General features: G+C 47.3%; 1 protein-coding gene and 1 non-coding gene across 2 annotated transcripts; both read left to right on the top strand.

The window, feature by feature from the left end:
- Positions 1-8,059: 8,059 nt before the first annotated feature.
- TRNAI-UAU (transfer RNA isoleucine (anticodon UAU)) lies at positions 8,060-8,133 on the top strand. The gene has a single exon. It is a non-coding gene; the product is annotated as a tRNA-Ile (tRNA).
- Positions 8,134-14,362: 6,229 nt separating this feature from the next.
- On the top strand, positions 14,363-18,724 carry LOC123051903 (xylulose kinase 2). The gene is made up of 11 exons (XM_044474897.1): positions 14,363-14,696; positions 15,389-16,040; positions 16,164-16,252; positions 16,537-16,601; positions 16,765-16,820; positions 16,901-17,021; positions 17,362-17,436; positions 17,671-17,724; positions 17,808-17,902; positions 17,986-18,160; positions 18,286-18,724. Exons 1-11 carry the CDS (start codon positions 14,635-14,637, stop codon positions 18,525-18,527), a joined length of 1,686 nt encoding a protein of 561 aa, XP_044330832.1. The 5' UTR covers positions 14,363-14,634; the 3' UTR covers positions 18,528-18,724.
- The last annotated feature ends 1,645 nt before the right edge of the window (positions 18,725-20,369 follow it).

Genomic DNA, 20,369 nt, shown 5'->3' with positions numbered 1-20,369 from the left:
TCAATCGGTATGTTACTTGCCCGAGATTCGATCGTCGGTATCCCAATACCTTGTTCAATCTCGTTACCGGCAAGTCTCTTTACTCGTACCGCAATGCATGATCCCGTGACTAACGCCTTAGTCACATTGAGCTCATTATGATGATGCATTACCGAGTGGGCCCAGAGATACCTCTCCGTCACACGGAGTGACAAATCCCAGTCTCGATCCGTGCCAACTCAATAGACACTTTTGGAGATACTCGTAGTGCACCTTTATAGTCACCCAGTTACGTTGTGACATTTGGCACACCCAAGGCACTCCTACGGTATCCGGGAGTTGCACGATCTCATGGTCTAAGGAAAAGATACTGGACATTGGAAAAGCTCTAGCAAACGAAACTACACGATCTTTTATGCTATGCTTAGGATTGGGTCTTGTCCATCACATCATTCTCCTAATGATGTGATCCCGTTATCAATGACATCCAATGTCCATAGTCAGGAAACCATGACTATCTGTTGATCAACGAGCTAGTCAACTAGAGGCTTACTAGGGACACGTTGTGGTCTATGTATTCACACATGTATTACGATTTCCGGACAATACAATTATAGCATGAATAATAGACGATTATCATGAACAAAGAAATATAATAATAACCTTTTATTATTGCCTCTAGGGCATATTTCCAACAAGCTGTACCACAGCCCCTGGCGCCTCCCTCTCCCTCCCGTGACACCTCTCCCTCTCGCTGAGCTTGGCGAAGCCCTGCCGAGATCCCCGCTACTTCCACCACCACGCCGTCGTGCTGCTGGATCTCCATCAACCTCTCCTTCCCCTTGCTGGATCAAGAAGGAGAAGACGTCGCTGCTCCGTACGTGTGTTGAACGCGGAGGTGTCGTCCGTTCGGCGCTCGGTCATCGGTGATTTGGATCACGACGAGTACGACTCCATCAACCCCGTTCACTTGAACGCTTCCGCTCGCGATCTACAAGGGTATGTAGATGCACTCCTCTCCCTCGTTGCTAGATGACTCCATAGATTGATCTTGGTGATGCGTAGAAAATTTTAAATTTCTGCTACGATCCCCTACAATAAGTTCATCTTATATCTGGGATCTGGCCTTTTGCAATTGTGGTTCCGACCACGTTCTCGTTTAAATACCATTTCTCGTGCAAGTTTAAGCACTTGTCTTCTGTAGAGTAATACCCCAGTCCAACCTCTACTTTGATTTGTCGTCGAGTATTACCCCCCTGGTATCTCAAGATTATCACGGAACTGCATAACTTCTTATGAGTTCTTCATCAAGTGCTACATTCTCATTGATTCCAATTTTTCACGGGCTCTGAGTTATTAAACACTCAAAGACACCGATAACTGACTCGAGTCCGCATTGCGATTAAGAAACTCTTGGTAACCTTCATTATTTACGAGCTTGAACTCAATCACGTCATTCCTAGCCTGCTTGTCTATATCCTTGTCGTGCCGATTTTAACTGTGCTACCTGGTCCTTAATCCCGAAGCACAACCTTCTACGCTGAGCTAAGCTAACGTCAATCTTCCTCGTCTTATCGTTCACCTCGAACAGCAAGCTTGATTTCGAGTTGGTGTCGTATCCATGGGTCCAATAATCTATCCCTGCATCAGTCCTTAAAACTTGATGTCATCGCCAATCGATTACATCTTCATGAATTCTCTCGACAAATGTGTCGTGATCATCATTAGCATTCTGAGCTCTTCCAGGATATCAATGGAATTCATGATGAGAAAGACCATCCTTGCCCTCGATGATTAGTGTTATCATCGACCACTCTACTACCTTTCCTCCAACACAAACTTGTTCTTGTTTTGTGTTATACCTTGAGTTCCTTGCTATCCAGCAATTGTTCTTCTTTACACTGGAGTATTACCATCTTTTATGTCAAGAATGTCGTGAGAGTTTCACCACCTCTTAAGAAATTCTTGATACAGTGATGCTTCTCACCATCATCATTCTTCTCTTGGTCCCCGTGTTGAGTGAACTCTGTTATGAGAATTTAATATCTCTAGCAACCTTGTTACTTCAGAGTTAATGGACAATAATTCCAATGTAGTGTGATGGTTGCTAAATTTCCATTCCGACGTTGGTCGTGCAACCCAGCCCATATTTCGGGTGCCCCTTTCAACCAATGTTTAATTGTGTATGTTTTCCTCGAGCATACATCATTATATCGTTTGATCTGACAGGTGTTACCACCTGGTTCACATCATTGTGGAAATCCATCCTTTGGAAATCTCGATGATTTGTCGCTGAGTCCATCAGCCACCTCCTCATCCTCTCCTTGGTTTACTAATGAACTTTTGTTTCAGAACTCGCTTCCATAATTCATTTCCCGAGAATCTTATGATGTCTTCTCGTCAATTCGTGTCGCACCTTTTTATCTCAGGATCCTGAGTCTGAGGTATCCTGACACCAATCAGATATGAATCTCGGTCAGATATGATGGTTGGAACATATTTCCAAGAGTTATAACATTGGTCTTTATATGGCCTGGTAAGGTGATGTCATGCCTAGCACACCTGGCCGGAGGACCTATTATTATAGTTTCCTTTTTGGCAAGGTTAGTCATTCTTCCGTGAGGAAATTGTAAGACTTATTCTATAAGTTGTTCCTGATGGATCCTTTTTGTTTCCAAAGTCTGATCTTCACCTGTTGACCATGTCAATGCTATCTCGAAGCATGTCTATGGTACTCCGATTTTCAACAGGAACATTTGAAGCCCAATGCTAAATGTTTCCTGCTCAATTATCCAAACACCGCTGTATGGGTAATGTCATGAAAATTCTCTCCCGTACCTAAAGAGTTTTCTACATTATATCCTGTCATGGATATCATGCTCTGCTTGTCCTTGGGAAGGATATACCCTTGAAATATGTGTTTAAACACATTTTCCTTTCCATTGTTCTGTTTAATCTGATAATCATATTTTTCCTTTCCATTGTTTGGTTTAACCTTTCTGGTGATCTATATGATCTAAGCAGTAATATTCTCCTGCTTATGTAAACACCTCGGTGTACAATTCTGTCAGTAAGACCCTGTTACTATTGTCGATGATATTCCGGTAACCACCGATGGACGAGAACTTTGCCTATTGGTCCGCCTCGTTTCGACCATGCGGAAAAATGGTTCTCTTCGTCCCTCGCCCTTGGTACCGATGTTGTTGCCGACATAAAAGACAGACTATCCTCTGACATGCCTTGCTTAGATGATCACGCAAGACGTCTCCGCCCTTCCTACTTTTAACCCACATGGTGGGCCCATAACCCACAGTTCCACAGGATCGAAACCTGACTCTCCTGTACACCCTGTTGTCAAAGTTATTCCTCGTGCTTGACTTTGTATGTAACTCACGGGCCACCTGCCTATTGATCTATTCTGGTATAAGACGCAATACTTATTCCCGATTGCTTTGAGCCCCTTTCACGCCCTGTTTCAGGCATCGAACGATTGCCTGCCCGCTCGAAACTTCCCATGATACCTCCTTACTTTGCTCTCAATATTTTCTTAAGTTTCAATTCAAGAGTTACTTCCGCCACCTTCCTCAATGTTATCGACCAGATAGTCGACCTTGCAGAGGTCTGTTCTCCCAGAATGCCCACCCTTTATTCTTTCGTAAGTATGATGGAGTTCCCGAAGAAAGGATGACGGCTTCATCATGATGACCTGAAGCAGAGAAATGAAGACATCAATGTATTGGACCGGCCTCTTCGAGAAGAGCAAGCCAGAATGAGAAGACCCGCTAGATTCGTTACCAAACCCTCCCCCCTTTCACTACCTCTTAAATCTCGGGACGAGATTTCTTATAGTGGAGGAGAATTGTGACGCCCGGATAATTAAGCTACAGTAATACCACGTTAATGATGCCACGTCACCATGGCTACTATTGTTAATCTCGCGCTAGTTCAAAACCGATTCAAATTCAAATTTGAGTTTAAGTCAAACAATAAAAGTTTCCAAACATTAAAATTAAAATGCTCTAAACGTGTCAAATAATTCATGAGTAATAGTGGTAGAGAAAACCACATTTTTAAAACATGTTTAAATGATCAAAAGTAATTAACATAGTGGCTAAAATAATTAAATAAATGACTTTTGTATTTTATAAAATCCTAAACTATTTTATTTGGAAGTCAAGATTTTTATGGCAGAGGCTTAATTACAACACTAATTTAGGTGCTAATTATTTATCTTAATAGAGTTAAAATAGATTGGAAGTTAAAAGAAAACAGAAAAGAAAATAAATAAAAAGAGAAGACAAACAAACAAACAAATAGAAAAAGGCCTAAACACCTACTGTGCCATTGGGCCTAAGTGCACAGTGCACTCAGCCCAAGCCCACAGTGGCCTTTTCCCCAACCTCTGTACAGAGGCAGGGAGGCCATGGCGTGGTGGATGCGCCCCCGCCATCCACGCCGATGTTTGATGCCGTGTCAAGCATCCGACGAACCCCCCGATGGATAAGAGCACCCCGACGCCTCTGGACAAACCCTCGCCCCGTTCCCCCCTCTCCCTCGCTCGTCCTCTTCTGTGCAACGCGCGCAGCCGCATCCGTTGCCACAGCCTTGCCATCCGCGTGGCCAACGTCGTCCCCGCGCCAAATTAGCTTGTTCCCCCGGCTCCCCCTTCGTCATCTACATCACCTGCGAGGACCAGCTCGAGCCCCCTCGCGCTGCATCGCCTGGATCGAGTCATCTTCTACCTCCGGTCGCCACTCATCGCCGCTTCGATTTGTCGCCTCCAAGCCTTCCCCGAGCTTGCTTTGCACCTCTACAGGTTCGCGGTGAGCTCCTCGGCCAATTCCCCTCGTTCCCATCTTCGATCCACTCCGTTAGGCTCCGTCCCGTGTTCGTCTGTGGCCGCCATGGCCGGAGGCTGAGCTTTTGCGTACGTGTTCCGCTGCTCATGCTGCTCCTAGTTGCTGTTGCGTGCTACTGCTAACTGCTACTAATGCTGTCGCTAGCTGCATCTTCCTTGCCCTGCCCGCTCCCTGCTCTTCGCTACTTCTGCCACCGCCGCAGCACTTGCCCCGCCGCCTTAGCCGCCTGTCCGCGCTGCCGGCGCCTAACCGCGTCCGCCGCCGCTCCCACTGCGCCCAGGCCGGGCCCCGTCCCGCGCGTGGCCTCGCCTTCCCGCCGGTTGCTCCTGTTGTTGGCCATGGCCGGCCATGGCCGAGCGGCCATGCGCGCATGTGTGAGTGAGTTCTGTGTGGTGTGCGTGCGTGTGTGTTCTGGGTATGAGGCCTATCCAGATTAGTTAGTACTACTAATTAGATTAGTTTAGGGCTGCTACTTTATATGTTAATTAAATAGCCTATGGTTTTGTGACAGGTGGTCCCTCACACTAAATAACCCATTAGTTAAAAGGCCAGTCAATGACATCTGGGACCAACTGTTAGATTAATATGCTAAAATTAGATTAAAAGATCTAAGTCAATGACACGCAGGACCCGCTTACACTATTCATATGTTGACCAGTCAACCTTTGACTGGGTCAACCTAGCTCACTGGTCCCACCTGCGAGCCACTGTGGCTAGCCATAGTTGGGTACACATAGCAGTTTTGCTATTGTTTTTGAATTATTAATGAACTCGAGAAAAGCTTTAAAACTTTGAAAAATCATAGAAAATAACCCGTAACTCGGATGAAAATACTTTGTACATGAAAGTTGCTCAGAACGACGAGACGAATCCGGATACGCATCCCGTTCGTCCACCACACATACCTAGCATAGAAAACACGCAACTTTTCCCCTCCGGTTCATCTGTCCGAAAACGCGGAACACCGGGGATACTATCCCGGATGTTTTCCCCCTTCGCCGGTATCACTTACTACCGCGTTAGGGCTTACCTAGCACCGCGTATTGCCTCGTTATATTTTGTGATGCTTTGTTTGCTCCGTATTTACTGTTTCTTCCCCCCTCTTCTTCTCCGGTAGACTACGAGACCGACGCTGCTGCTGCCCAGTTCGACTACGGAGTTGACGACCCCTCCTACTTGCCAGAGCAACCAGGCCAGCCCCCCCCCTTGATCACCAGATATCGCCTATTCTTCTCTATACTGCTTGCATTAGAGTAGTGTAGCATGTTACTGCTTTCGGTTAATCCTATTCTGATGCATAGCCTGTCATTGTTGCTACAGTTGTTACCTTTACCTGCAATCCTACATGCTTAGTATAGGATGCTAGTGTTCCATCAGTGGCCCTACACTCTTGTCCGTCTGCCATGCTATACTACTGGGCCGTGATCACTTCGGGAGGTGATCACGGGTATATATTATATACTTTATATACATGACACATGTGGTGACTAAAGTCGGGTCGGCTCGTTGAGTACCCGCAAGTGATTCTGATGAGGGGGCTGAAAGGACAGGTGGCTCCATCCCGGTAGAGGTGGGCCTGGGTTCCAGACGGCCCCCGACTGTTACTTTGTGGCGGAGCGACAGGGCAGGTTGAGACCACCTAGGAGAGAGGTGGGCTTGGCCCTGGTCGGCGTTCGCGGATACTTAACACGCTTAACGAGATCTTGGTATTTGATCTGAGTCTGGCCATTTGGTCTATACGCACTAACCAACTACGCGGGAACAGTTATGGGCACTCGACGTCGTGGTATCAACCGAAGCCTTCGTGACGTCAGCGACTGAGTGGCGCGCGCCGGATTGGACTGGAACGCCTGCTAGGCTAGGTCTGCTTCCGGCCGCGTTCGCAACGTGCAGGTGTGCAATGGGCGATGGGCCCAGACCCCTGCGCCATAGGATTTAGACCGGCGTGCTGACCTCTCTGTTGTGCCTAGGTGGGGCTGCGACATGTTGATCTTACGAGGCCGGGCATGACCCAGAAAAGTGTGTCCGGCCAAATGGGATCGAGCGTGTTGGGTTATGTGGTGCACCCCTGCAGGGAAGTTTATCTATTCGAATAGCCGTGTCCCTTGGTAAAAGGACGACCCGGAGTTGTACCTTGACCTTATGACAACTAGAACCGGATACTTCATAAAATACACCCTTCCAAGTGCCAGATACAACCCGATGATCGCTCTCTAACAGGGCGACGAGGAGGGGATCGCCGGGTAGGATTATGATATGCGGTGCTACTTGGAGGACTTCAATCTACTCTCTTCTACATGCTGCAAGATGGAGATGGCCAGAAGCGTAGTCTTCGACAGGACTAGCTATCCCCCTCTTATTCTGGCATTCTGCGGTTCAGTCCACTGATATGCCCCTTTACACATATCCCCATGCATATGTAGTGTAGCTCCTTGCTTGCGAGTACTTTGGATGAGTACTCACGGTTGCTTTTCTCCCTCTTTTCCCCTTTCTATACCGGATTGTCGCAACCAGATGCTGGAGTCCAGGAGCTAGAGATCCCGAGGATGATTCTACGTGGAGTTCGGCTTCGAGGAGTAGTTAGGAGGTCCCAGGCAGGAGGCCTTGCCTTTTCGATCGTTGCTACTTTTGTGCTAGCCTTCTTAAGACAAACTTGTTTAACCTATGTCTGTACTCAGATATTGTTGCTTCCGCTGACTCGTCTATGATCGAGCACTTGTATTCGAGCCCTCGAGGCCCCTGGCTTGTAGTATGATGCTTGTATGACTTATTTATGTTGTAAAGTTGTGTTGTGATATCTTCCCGTGAGTCCCTGATCTTGATCGTACACATTTGCGTGCATGATTAGTGTACGGTCAAATCGGGGACGTCACATGCTCGCAATCAAGAACAGTGTGGTGTTGAGATTTTACGCACCGTGATAGCTACTTGTGTGGTGTGGAGATTGCGCTACATAATTGTGTTAACGAAGGTTCGCCATGCATGTTCTCTATAATCCGTTTTCTTCCTCGTATGCTGACCCAGTAAATATTCAATATTTAATAATTAAACAATGAACATAATTGTCTGGGTCTTGTAGCTCAATTGGTTAGAGCATCGGTCTTATATGCCGCAGGTTCAAGCCCCTCCGGGACCAATATTTTTAAAATTATGCACGTAATAAGCTTGCAATACATAGCAATTTCAATATTTGGAAGTTAAATAATATTCATAATTGTCGAGGTCTTGTAGCTCAATTGGTTAGAGCGTCGGTCTTATATGCCGCAGGTTGAGGGTTCAAGCCCCTCCGAGACCAATTTTTTTTAGAAAAAAACAAATACGCACGTTATTTATTGCTGAGGTTTCGTTGCTCAACTGCTTAGAGTATCCTTAGTTTTTTTTAGCAAGAAAGCTAGGTCTTTATTGATAAATATCAATGTTTAAAGGAAAAGCGATTGGGTCACTCGACATGTCCAACCAAATATGGCGCCCATAAGGTAGAGAAGTACCTGACCTAGCTAACCTATGAGCTTCAGTATTTGAAGCTCGAGGTTCGGAAACAAAATTACAAGAAGTAAAATTTCTCACAGTTTCTAGGATCTCTCTAAGAGCATCTCCAGTCGCGCCCCCAACAGGCCCTCCCCAGGCGATTTTTTAGCGCCGCGGTCGAAAATCGGCCCAGTCGCGCCCCCAAGAGTCCGTTTTTGGTCGCATTGGGCCGAAATAACAGCCGGTGCACCCGAGCCAAACCCGGCGCGCTGGGGGCGCTTGGGGGCGCCGGCACAAGCGAAAAGGGGCGTGGGGCCGCTCCGTCGGCGAGAGGAGGGCTTTTTCCCGCCGTTTCTTCCCGCTTTCCCCCCAGCTTCCCTCTCATTCTCTCCATTCCTCCCGCTAATCTCCTCCTGCTCCCTTCCCCGCCGGCCGCCATGCCGCCGAAGAAGTATGTGGTCCCCCGCGCCGCGACGGCTGCGACCGCCGCCGTCGCCCAGCCGAAGTAGAGGAAGCCGAGGGCGCCGCCGTCCAAGCCCCCGGGCATGTCCAACGCCGACTGGAGGGCGGAAGTTCAGCGCCGGGAGGCTGTCACCGCCGACTGGCAAAACAGGGCCAACGCCAAGAAGGCACGGGACAACGCGGCGCGGCTCGCGGCGGCGGTGGAGCAGGCGGAGCGCTCGGTCGAACAAGCCGAGGCGGCTCGCATGGGGATGATGAATCCACCCGGCGGCCACGGCCCGTACGCACCCTAGAGCCAGCAAAGCGTCGGTTCTCCGGCCGGCTTCTCGTCATCGCCGCAACCCTGGGGCTGCAGGCCGTCGCCGGGCTACGCCGACGGCGACGCGCACGGCGGGTTCAACCCCAACATCACCTTCCCCCATGGTCACCCGGCCCAGCGGACGCCCTCGCCCGCCTTCACCGGCGTGTAGTACCCTCCGTACACCTACTCACCGCCGGCCTACGCATCCTCCCCGACGCCCCCTCTCCGCCGTGGCGCGCTGCCCTTCTCCCAAGCCTCCACGTCGCATCTCGGCGACACCGACATGACCGAAGCCGACATGGATGACATCATCACGGCCGGCTCGGCCGCCGCGTCCTCGGGTTTACTACCCAGGACGACACAATGGACCTCAACGGCGACATGGATGGCGAGCTCGACTACGGCGAGGAGGAGCCGGAGCCGGAGCCAGAGGAGGAGGAGGATGAGGAGGAAGAGGAGGAGGAGCCGGCGCCTGCTCCGGCAAGGAAACGGAAGAAGAATAAGGGGGCGGCCAGGACGCATCAAGTGGGCGTCCAAGGAGGACGAGTGCCTCACCGAAGTGTGGAAAGTCGTCTGCCTCGACCCGATCACCGGCACAAACCAGAGCATCAACACGTATTGGGACCGCATCAAGGCCGAGTTCGACGAGCGCAAGCTCGTCGACCCCTACTTCTAAGGCGTGTACATGCAGTGCGGGGCGAAGGCAATGGCTAACCATTGGGGGCTCATCCAGTCGGCGTGCAACAAATGGCATGGGATCGTCAAGGAGATCGCGGCTCGCCCGGAGAGCGGCGCCAGCATCGAGGATCAGGTATGGAACGCCAGCCCCTCCTTTTTCCTTTCGCCGGTGCGCGCCGCTGACTGGTTGTTCCTCGGTGCAGTTGGTGCGGATGTTCGCCATGTTTCGCCAGGACAGCAGCGACTAAGATTTCAAGTACCTCCACGTCTTCAAGCGGATCGAGAAGTGCGAGAAGTGGGCGGATGTCCGGCGCACCCTCGCCAAGGCCAAGGAGACCTACAAGTCGGACGCGCCGACGCCGGGCGCGGGAGACGGGCGCCCCGAATGCAACAAAGGGGCCAAGAAGGGGAAACACGCCGACTCGGCAACCGCGCGAGTGCAGGAGCCCATTGAGCATCGCCTCGCCGACGCACAGGCCCGGGCCGCCCTGCGTGAAGAGAAGACCGAGACGCGGTGGTCGGCGTTGATGATGAACAGCGCCGTCAAGCTCGACCTACTCCGGACCAACATCGCCGCGAAGAAGAGGAACACCGACCTGGCTTTCCTCATGGACGGGGCGGACATGCTCCAGAGCAACGACGAGCAGCTCAAAGGCGTGGTACTTGGCGGAGCGCGGCCTCATTCTGAACCAGCTGCCCTCGACGGCGCCGCCAACTCCCACCCCAGGCCGCTCTTTTTCGGCGCCCTTGGGGGGCCAACAGCTGGAGATGCTCTAATAACACTTCCATAGCTTCCTCCCACACCTTGGCGAATATGGTTCACAACCTGTTTACAATCTGATGCAATTTGGAGATGTCGTATACCCAAGTCTTGCGCTAGTGAAAGAGCTTCTCCACAAGCTAAAGCTTCCAAACTAGCTGGATCCGATATGCCCTGGATAACTAACACTGACGACCCAAGATAGGAACCGTCTCGATTACGACAGATGGCTGCTGCAGTTCCTGCATTGTGCTGCACTGAAACTCCCGCCTTAGATGCCGTAGACAAATCTTAAAAAAAAAGTATGCACATAAGTTTTTTTTTACATTGCATTTGGTACAAGGTTCCCTCGGATCAAAATATTAGTTATATTTCAAGCTATTTTGGATCATTTTTATTCTTAAAAAATCATAATGGAATAGTAGGATGGAAAAAAGAAAAGAGCAAAAAGAGAAAGTGTAGAAAAAATGACAAGAAGTTGGAACATCAATTTGAAAGAGCTTGTACGTGCAATTTCGGCATCGCTTTGCAAAAGGCTTGTAATAGACGCTATTGCTGAGGTTTTGTTGCTCAACTGCTTAGAGCATCCTTTTATGCCGTAGACAAATCTTTTTCTTTTGGTTTATAAATAATTATGCACGTATACTTTTTTTTACATTGCTCTTAGTACAAGGTTCCCTTGGAACAAATATTATTTACTTACCCCGCAACAAATATTATTTACTTTAATTTATTTTGGATCTTTCTTATTCTTAAAAAAATATGCAATGGAATGGTATGATGGAAAAAAGAAAAGGAAAAAGTGTGGAAAATGACAAGAAGATATTGGAACATCAATTTAAAAGAGCTTGTACGTATAATGTCGTCATCGCTTTGCAAAAGGCTACTAACTAGCGTCTTTTTTTAACATAGTATAGTCGCAAACACTCATACATAGGCACATACACTCATCCCTATGAACACACACACAGACGCCCTACCCCATATGAGCATCTTCGAGAGACTGAGTCAGCACGTTATCTTGAGATTGACGTTCGTAGTCAAGGGGAACGTCTCCTCCCACTGAACACGCATCGCGGGAAGGCTTGGTGGGCTGGGGATACGACCACCGTGTCAAGTCTAGGACTTGAAGCTTGGTGGGCTGGGGATACCACTGTCCTCCTAATCATTTAACAAAAGATTGATTTGCTAACAAGCCTCTTTCGACAAAGCAAATTCGTGGCAGATGCAGAAATGTGTCTTTGTCGAGGATTTGTAGAAGAGCAAAGAATGGAGCAAACCCTGGGCCAAAAGGAAAAATCCGCCAAAGATAAAACATTTAGCGCCTACAACTACTTCAAAAAGATCATGTGAAGACATACAAAACATTTTTTTTTTCGGATGAAGACATACAAAACATGACTCAGTTGTACAACTTTTTTATCATAAAGTGCAATACTAAAATATTCAAATCTTTGCATCTGAGAAATCAAGCGAACAACTCCAATATATGGTGCTAGTTTCGCACATGTTGTGTTTCAGATAAGCGTGTGCATAGTTGAAACAATGCATTTAGCGACCTGTGTGAATTGCTAAAATGTACCATGTGAAACAGTTGACATATTGCACACTTTTGGACACTCCAACCGTGTGCGTAATTATCATATCGAAAATTGTCCAACCGCGGGAATTTACAGCGACGAGGTACTAATAATTGTGGTTTATTATATCAGAATTCTAACCACCTTTCAAGGCGCCAATATAATCCATCAATCCCCTGGTTCAATTGTCATTGCTCTTTTCTTCATCCCCGCTTTAGTCGCCACCATCTTCATCCCGGCCGGCTGCCCTGCCACTACACACTCTCACACACACACACACTCTGCAATCTCGCTTTCTCGCGGTTTGTACGTAGCATAGCCATGTCGTTCTCCGCAAGCGATAGTTTCGCCAGTCAGGCGCCCACTCTAAGATCAACCTTGGAATCATCGCGCTTGTCTTCCATGAGTCCAGCATCGAGCCCTAACCTCGATTATATCCGGTTCACGGAAGGGACGCCGCTTCCCGAGTCGTCGGATGATGACCAGACGGACAAGGAGCCGCTGAAGGATGAAGAAGACGATGATGATGAGGAGGAATGGTGGACCGAGGAAGATGAGGACGAGGACATGAACAATGATGATGGCAACGAAAAGCCAATGGTCAGCGGCAAGAAGCGTCCTTGCCAACACGTTTGTCGCGGGGCTATTCAACAACAACAACAACAACAACAACAACAGCAACAACAACAACAACAACAGCAACAACAACAACAACAACAACAACAACGACGACGACTAAAGCAGACTGTATACTCTCTAGCTATTGTATATTTGGACCTTAATATGTAATGCACTTGATTTAATTACCAATCTGGTATGTGTTTCTCTTGTCGATCTAATCACAAATGATTAATAATACTGAATCGACAGTGATCTTTCACATTATGGCACACAAATTGGTTTTTTCGATTGTGCTCCCTGTAGAGCACATAATTCACAACAATCAATCATATGCCTGTCTATAATTATCCACACGAGTGCCCTTCAAAACCCGTCTTTGTATCTCTGAACTCATTGCGCACACACACGTAATCTTGAAGTCAATCGTGTGCGCTACTTTAAGCCATTGCACACACTTATTTTTGCAAAGTGTTTGCCAATTAACACCCACAATTAGAATTCAGAATCGTCTGTGTTACGACGACATATCGCACACGCATGAGGACAATTTTCCGTGTGCCGTTATCACACACGGTCTGCGTACCAAAAATGTGCCCGATGGATGGGTCGTCGCACACGTTTTGTTTTCTGGCACAGGAGTTTATTTTCATACCGTTTGCAGTTCGTGCACCGCACATAATTTGATCAAATGGTGTGCGATACATGTGTCATCTTAGGCCCTTTTGGCAGTAGTGCCATTTGATGGCAAAATTCTCCACTTGTATGTGTTTACATGTTGAGATGTTAATATTTTATTCATTAAAGGCAACTTCTTAGCTTATGGTGCTAAGTTTTTTTTTTGTTAGAGGCAGACGCGCACACTGTATAGAGGCAACCTCTAAACCCTTAGAGACAATCTTAGAAGCAAGAAAAAGTATGCAAGCGTAGGTGCTCTTATGGTTTTTCGTGTCGTCTCGGTTCCGTCACTCAAAGTCCTTTAACTGTGACATATACATTTCTAAGGCAGTTTTGCCCCTCCTTACAGATGGACATCTAACTAAAATCATTTGTTCTCCTTTCTCAAAAATAAAATCATTTGTTCTCTTCTGTTGGAGCAACTCTAGCAGAATCGTCACATTAACAACATTCATATCATATATGGAACACGTTTCGTATGAATATGAAGGTTGCGGAGGCAACGCACAAGCACAAAATTAAATATTTGTTGCCTCCATGATCAGGGGATCCGCTCGACAATGAGACATTCTTTTTCCCCAACCTTCTGCCATCCCACGTGAAGCCGGGGCTATCTGAAGTCCTTTTCGCGCCACACAAGATCACACATAACCACCAAAAGGCGGCATATATTGAGAGTCCATATATGGAGGACGCTTGATAAATTGTGACGATCCTACTATACCAGAGTATCTTTTCGGCCAAAATTGTCTTGTTAATAGCGGTTATTACGGCGACCAGGCAGACACGGCAACTCTCCTAGAGTCTCTTACATGTCGCTTACAAATGGGACCCAAGGGAGAAAAATGAAAATTCCTAGTAAAAACATGTCACCTACACGTGAGACCCGCCCAGAAAAGAAAAAAGAAAAGAAAATAAATGCCCACCCTCGGGAAAATATGAAACCTGAACGCAGCAGCAGGGATGAGTAGATAATGACGACGCGAGCGATCCTTGCGCGCGACCCGAAACGGAATGGCTCCGGCATGGCCGCTCCCTGATCTCATCCTAGCTGGATAACGCCGTCCTTATCCCAGCAAGTCCTACGGGTTATATTTGTTTGTTTGTTGGTCGATCAGTCCACTTCGGCGCTACCTGCTCCTCCTCCCCGATCCGTCTGATTCCTTCCCTCCCGGCTCGCGTCGCCTGCCGTCGTACCCGGAGCAGGGGATTCGCGTGGGCGCCGACGAGGCGGACCGGTCGCCGGCAGCCATGGTCGGGCGGAGCTCCCTCCCGGATGGGGCCCTCTTCCTCGGACTGGACAGCTCCACTCAGTGAGTCCTCCTTCCTTACCACTTTTCTTGCGTCTTTTCTTCAGTAGTTTTTGGCTGTTTGGACGCCGGATCTTGTGTGGCTTGGTTTGGGCGAGTCGAATGTTGATCATCGTTCTGGTCGATGGGGATGATGCGGCCGATCGAGGAGGTGTGAAGTTGAATTGGAACTGCCTTTTGTGGAAGAGAAATGTTGTTGCGTAGAATTTGGTGATAATACTATCTGGTTCTCTAGTATTTGTGGTGCCTAACTGAAGATGTTAGATGTAAGGTAGTGGTACGCAGGGATAGTGGTTTTTTAAGTTCGTAATTGAAAGGTTTCCGCACAAGATTGAATCCAGAAAAACCTGAAATGTCAATGAGAATAGCTGGTGTGACGATCTAATTATGAGATAAGAGGTTTTATAGATGCAGAACCTAATGTGTCAGGTCTGGGTTCAGCTCTATGTCCATGCTAATCACCTATGCTCCTCACTCCTTTTAAACCATACACAGGCAACAGACCGAGGGGTGTACTTTGGGCATGTTGTTTCTTTTCTTTTAGATCCCCCACGCTGATAAAGCCTTGTTCGCTTTACCCGACAATGCACCCACCATTTGCTTCAGATGTGCCTATTCATTTTTCCTTTTGTTATCATGATAATTGTGCAGTTTATCACCATTGTGGGATCTAATTTTGCAATCTTATGCTACAGGTCTGTGAAAGCTACTGTGCTCAGCAATGAGTTAATAATAGTCGCTTCTGAAACTGTTAATTTTGACTCCGAATTACCGCACTACAAAACCGAGGGTGGGGTCTACAGAGATCCTACAGATGACGGCCGTATATATTCACCAACCATAATGTGGGTTGAGGCTTTGGAACTGCTTCTTGAGAAACTAAAACCAAAGATCAACTTCAGTAAGGTTGTGGCTGTTTCAGGGAGTGGGCAACAACATGGCAGCGTTTATTGGAAGAAGGGTAGTCAAGCTGTACTGTCTTCCCTGGATCCTGGTAAGAGCTTGGTATCCCAGCTTAAGGATGCCTTTTCTACCATGGACTCACCGATATGGATGGACAGTAGCACTACCAAGCAATGCAGAGAAGTAGAAAATGCTGTCGGAGGAGCATTGGAGTTATCTAAGCTGACAGGGTCTCGTGCCTATGAGAGATTCACTGGGCCCCAGATACGGAAGATCTACCAAACAGCACCCCATATTTATGAAAATACCGAGAGAATATCTTTGGTGAGCTCATTTATGGCATCTATCCTTGTTGGATGCTATGCAAGTATTGATGAAACTGATGGTGCTGGGATGAACTTGATGGATATAAACAAGAGGACCTGGTCAAAAGCTGTTTTAGAGGTTCGCCCCTTGTCTGTTTAGCTACACACCAGATTTCTTGAATGGCTTAAATATAAAAAATATTTAAATAAATTCCACATATCTCTAAGAATAAAATATCAAATTGTGCACTTCCTCCTCCAGGCAACTGCTCCTGATCTTGAACAGAAGCTGGGAAATCTGGCACCGGCATGTGCAGCTGCAGGTCGGATTTCTTCATATTTTGTAGAAAGGTGAGTTGTTTTACTGCTGCACTCGTGTGGTGCATCTGTAAAAAAAACTAAAAATATGGTTACGTTCTTTTTATGCCACTTGGTAATTAAGTGTACACCCGCAAATCTGTAACTCCAGTATTTTCTGTCACCTCTTTTTCGCTATCAAAGGGAATCTATAGAAATAATTTGTTAACAGGTAAGCTAGCTTAATGGTCTTAACAAATGCAATCCTAATGTCAGAAGCAATGAAGATTATTTGCAGTATCATCCCATAAGTTCATTGATGCAATATGCATTTGCAGGCATCAGTTTGACAAGAACTGTTTCGTTATTCAGTGGTCAGGTGACAATCCCAATAGCCTTGCAGGTACTTCACTGTCGTTTCTTTGATTCTTTTACGAATTGCTGGTGTTGTCATTTTCAATGCAGCTGTTATATCATTTAACAATCACGGTCCAATTAGCAGCAAGTGATTATTACTTTCCTCTATTCATCATTAACACTCCATTGGAACATTGCATCTGTTGTAGGTTTAACACTGAATACACCTGGCGATCTTGCTATCAGCCTTGGTACCAGTGACACGGTGAGTTGCAAGGATCCTGTTTCAGTTGTTGCATTTTCTTTTCAAGCTGCTGTCAGACTTATCTCCTAATTGTATTTTAGGTTTTTGGGATTACTGCCGAAGCTAAACCAAGCCTTGAAGGCCATGTTTTTCCCAACCCTGTTGAACCAGATGGTTACATGGTGATGCTATGTTACAAAAATGGCTCATTGACCCGGGAAGGTATAAAACTGTTATCCTTCTATCTGTATTGCGATGTATGGCATTAGGAAACTACAAGTGGATCGCAGGATCCATGGAGCCTTGCTTTTAAAAACTAAAAAAGAAATGGAGTTCTGTTAAAATCTGGAAAAAAATACATATACATGCAGATACTCACTATGTACGCTCAAATAAAAATATTTATTGATGAAGATTCACAAGTATGTGGGGAATATCTGTATGTTCATGTGGGATTTACAAAATTTTCTGAAAGTTCTAAATATGGTTTGTAATGTTTGAAAATTCTGGGCTCCGTGTAACTACTATTACTTTGCTGACACTACTCCTGATGTTATTTCAGATGTGCGGAATCAGTGCGCAGAAAAATCATGGGATATTTTCAACAACTATCTAGAGAAAACACCCCCTCTGAATGGTAAGTTCTTAGATAAGTTGTCTTGGTCTTTTAGGTTGCAATATATTATCTCTATTGCTTTCAGCACATATGGATTAGTAACATTTGAATGGATTACTACGTCTCAACTATAAATTTTCCAGGCCTGCTAATTTTCTGTAATTTTGTCATGGGTTAAAAACTTGCTCATGCTGATTGTCACCATGACAGTGATTGAAGTGTGACATAATGAAATTCATCTTTATTTTCATATAGGTGGTAGGTTAGGATTCTACTACAAAGACCATGAAATCCTGCCTCCTCTTCCAGGTAATCATGTAATAATGTTTATAAAACTTTGTCCATTTCTCTTGTGATTTATAACCTTAAACAAATTCGCTTGTTCGGTGCAGTTGGTTTCCACCGATACATTGTCGAGAATTTCAGTGACGCCTCATCTGACAATCTGAAGGAGTGTGAGGTGCAAGAATTTGATCCAGAATCTGAAGTATGCTTAACGGTCTTATCTGTCTCTAACTTTATGATACTAGTGGCAAATAAATGAGTCACGCTCACGATTCCTTGCGATAGGTTCGTGCCATCGTCGAGGGCCAGATGTTGTCGATGAGAGGTCATGCCGAGCGGTTTGGCATGCCCAACCCACCAAAGCGGATCATAGCAACCGGCGGAGCATCCTCCAATGAGAGCATCCTCAAGTTGATCGCGAAAATCTTTGGCTGCCCCGTCTTCACAGTTGAGAGACCCGGTATGTTGAAACTCTCCCTTGTTCGTGCGTAAAATTTGCACAAACTCTTATAACTCTATCCACCAACGGAAAAAAAAAAGCGGCAGAACAGAGTAATACTGATAGTGCTTGTGGAATTGTAACAGATTCGGCTTCGCTGGGCGCAGCCCTGAGAGCCGCCCACGGGTGGCTGTGCAAGGAGGAAGGAGGCTTTGTTCCCATCTCCCGGATGTATACGGGCAACCTGGAGAAGACCTCGCTCGGCGCAAAGCTGGCGGTGCCGGCGCCGGGGGATGAGGGCAGGGAGCTCCTGAAGAAGTACACCGTGCTCATGAAGAAGAGGATGGAGATCGAGAGACGCCTGGTGGAGAAGATCGGGCGTGCGTAGATACACTATAGGACATATCATATGGCGCTGGGGCCATATGAGCATAGGGATTATAGGAAATATAATAATAAAGTCATTGGATCAACTGTTGACGCTCGCTGGTGTCGTGCGCGTCAGCCGTGAAGAATGTGCCGCGGTCCTGTGAACGAATAATTTGTGATGCATTCGTTATGAAAAAACTGCCACATGTTTCTACAGATGAATTGTTCCTGGTTTTCTTTGACGTGCACAAAATATGCTATAACTCGCCTTGCAACACCAAGACTTGAACTAAGTAGTGACGTTAGCCATGGGCAGACATGGTGTGCTCGGAGGAGCCCGCTTCTTCGGTCTGAGATGATGGGGGAGATGTTGGACGCGCTACATGGCACTGCTCGGCGCCTTGCTTCTCCAGCACCTTCTTGATGTTATGGACTTTGTAATTTCCGCACCTTGTTACTCGTTGTACGGATTAGTTGGTTGCTTTTTTATATAAAAAATGGGGTGAAAGCCTATTTCAAGATGGCCACGAGGTTTAAGGCATCTCCAAAACGGTCCCTCAACTGTCTACAACCATCCGGACTGCGTGGTCGGACGTATTTTGTCACCCAACGATGTACGTCCACGGGCCGGTCTAGACGTCTTTTTTCTCGCAAACTGGAGGAGGCTTTGCCGGAGTCTAGTACCCGTAGAACTCCGACACCTCCGGCCCACCCAAAAACCGCGACCCCGCGCCTCCATTCTTCCATCTTTCTCTGCATCTGTTTTCTCTTTTGCCGCCGCCGGCGCTCCACCGCCCCAGCCGCCCCACCCTTCCCGGAACTCCGCGACTCCGTCACCTCCACCGCTACACTTAGGCTCCACACCGCTTCTCCTCTGCCGCCGGTTCACACCTCTCCTCCGCCCACCGCACCTGTACCATCTGCCCCTACGGTTGTCACCATGCCCGACAAGTGTTCGTTGAAATGGCCGTGCTAAATTTTGTTGTCCCTTCTTCTTTGAAGAATTGGATTCGAATATGGAGTACATATACGAGCTCTATGTTGAGTCGTCGGATGACTCGTCGGACGAGGAGGACTAAACGAATGAGACGGCGATGATGTAGGCGGTCCTGGCGGACGCAGAGTGCGCGGAAGGGCATGCTCTCAATTTCAAGGGGTCGATCAAGGGCCATCGAGTGCTCAATCGCAACAGGGCACACGACCATTTGACACTGATGGACGACTACTTTGCCACTGATGCCCTGTTCGCTGACAATTTCCGCCAGTGCTTTTGGATGCAAAAAATGTCTTTGATCATGTCTATCAAAGCGTCTAGTCCTTTGATTTTATCTTGAAGAAGGATGCAGTAGGAAGGATTGGGTTCCCTAGTTATCGAAAATGCATGGCCGCATTGCGGATACTTGAATATGGCACGATCGCATTTCAATTAGAACTGCTGGTGCATTTAAAAATTTGAACAATTCTGGGCTAAACCGAAACTAGATATGTGGCTATTTAGAGCGTGTAGACTGGAAAAATTGGGGGCGGATGTATGCGGCTAGCTTTGGATGGCCGGCTCCTGCATCCGTGTCCATAGACTGGTCTCCCCTGTGCGCAGACAGATGCAGTGTCCGGTTTAGGGGTCAACATTGGAGATGCCCTTAGATGGCAACATTCGGGCAACAGCTTGAGTTTACCCTTCTTCCATCGGCTTCGGGGTCATCTCGAGAGGCATTCTATGCAGTTCTGAGATATGGAAGCTCTTCTCGTGGGATACAAAGGGTTCTAGGTGAAAGTCATGCCCTGACCATGAGTCGGTGGTGGCGCCTTCGGGCGTTGTTCCCCTTCTTAGAGGCAGTTCCGATATATGCAAGATCTTCTC

This window comes from Triticum aestivum, chromosome 2D (genome assembly GCF_018294505.1).
Source record: "Triticum aestivum cultivar Chinese Spring chromosome 2D, IWGSC CS RefSeq v2.1, whole genome shotgun sequence".
NCBI classification, from domain to species: domain Eukaryota; kingdom Viridiplantae; phylum Streptophyta; class Magnoliopsida; order Poales; family Poaceae; genus Triticum; species Triticum aestivum.
This window is presented reverse-complemented; position numbering and strand designations above follow the sequence as displayed.

Bases quoted from the DNA above. Each gene is read 5' to 3' on its own strand.
- LOC123051903 (XM_044474897.1), top strand. From the start codon at position 14,635: ATGGTCGGGCGGAGCTCCCTCCCGGATGGGGCCCTCTTCCTCGGACTG. The intron at 17,725-17,807 runs GTAATCATGTAA...TGTTCGGTGCAG, and splicing joins AATCCTGCCTCCTCTTCCAG to TTGGTTTCCACCGATACATT. The intron at 17,903-17,985 runs GTATGCTTAACG...TCCTTGCGATAG, and splicing joins AATTTGATCCAGAATCTGAA to GTTCGTGCCATCGTCGAGGG.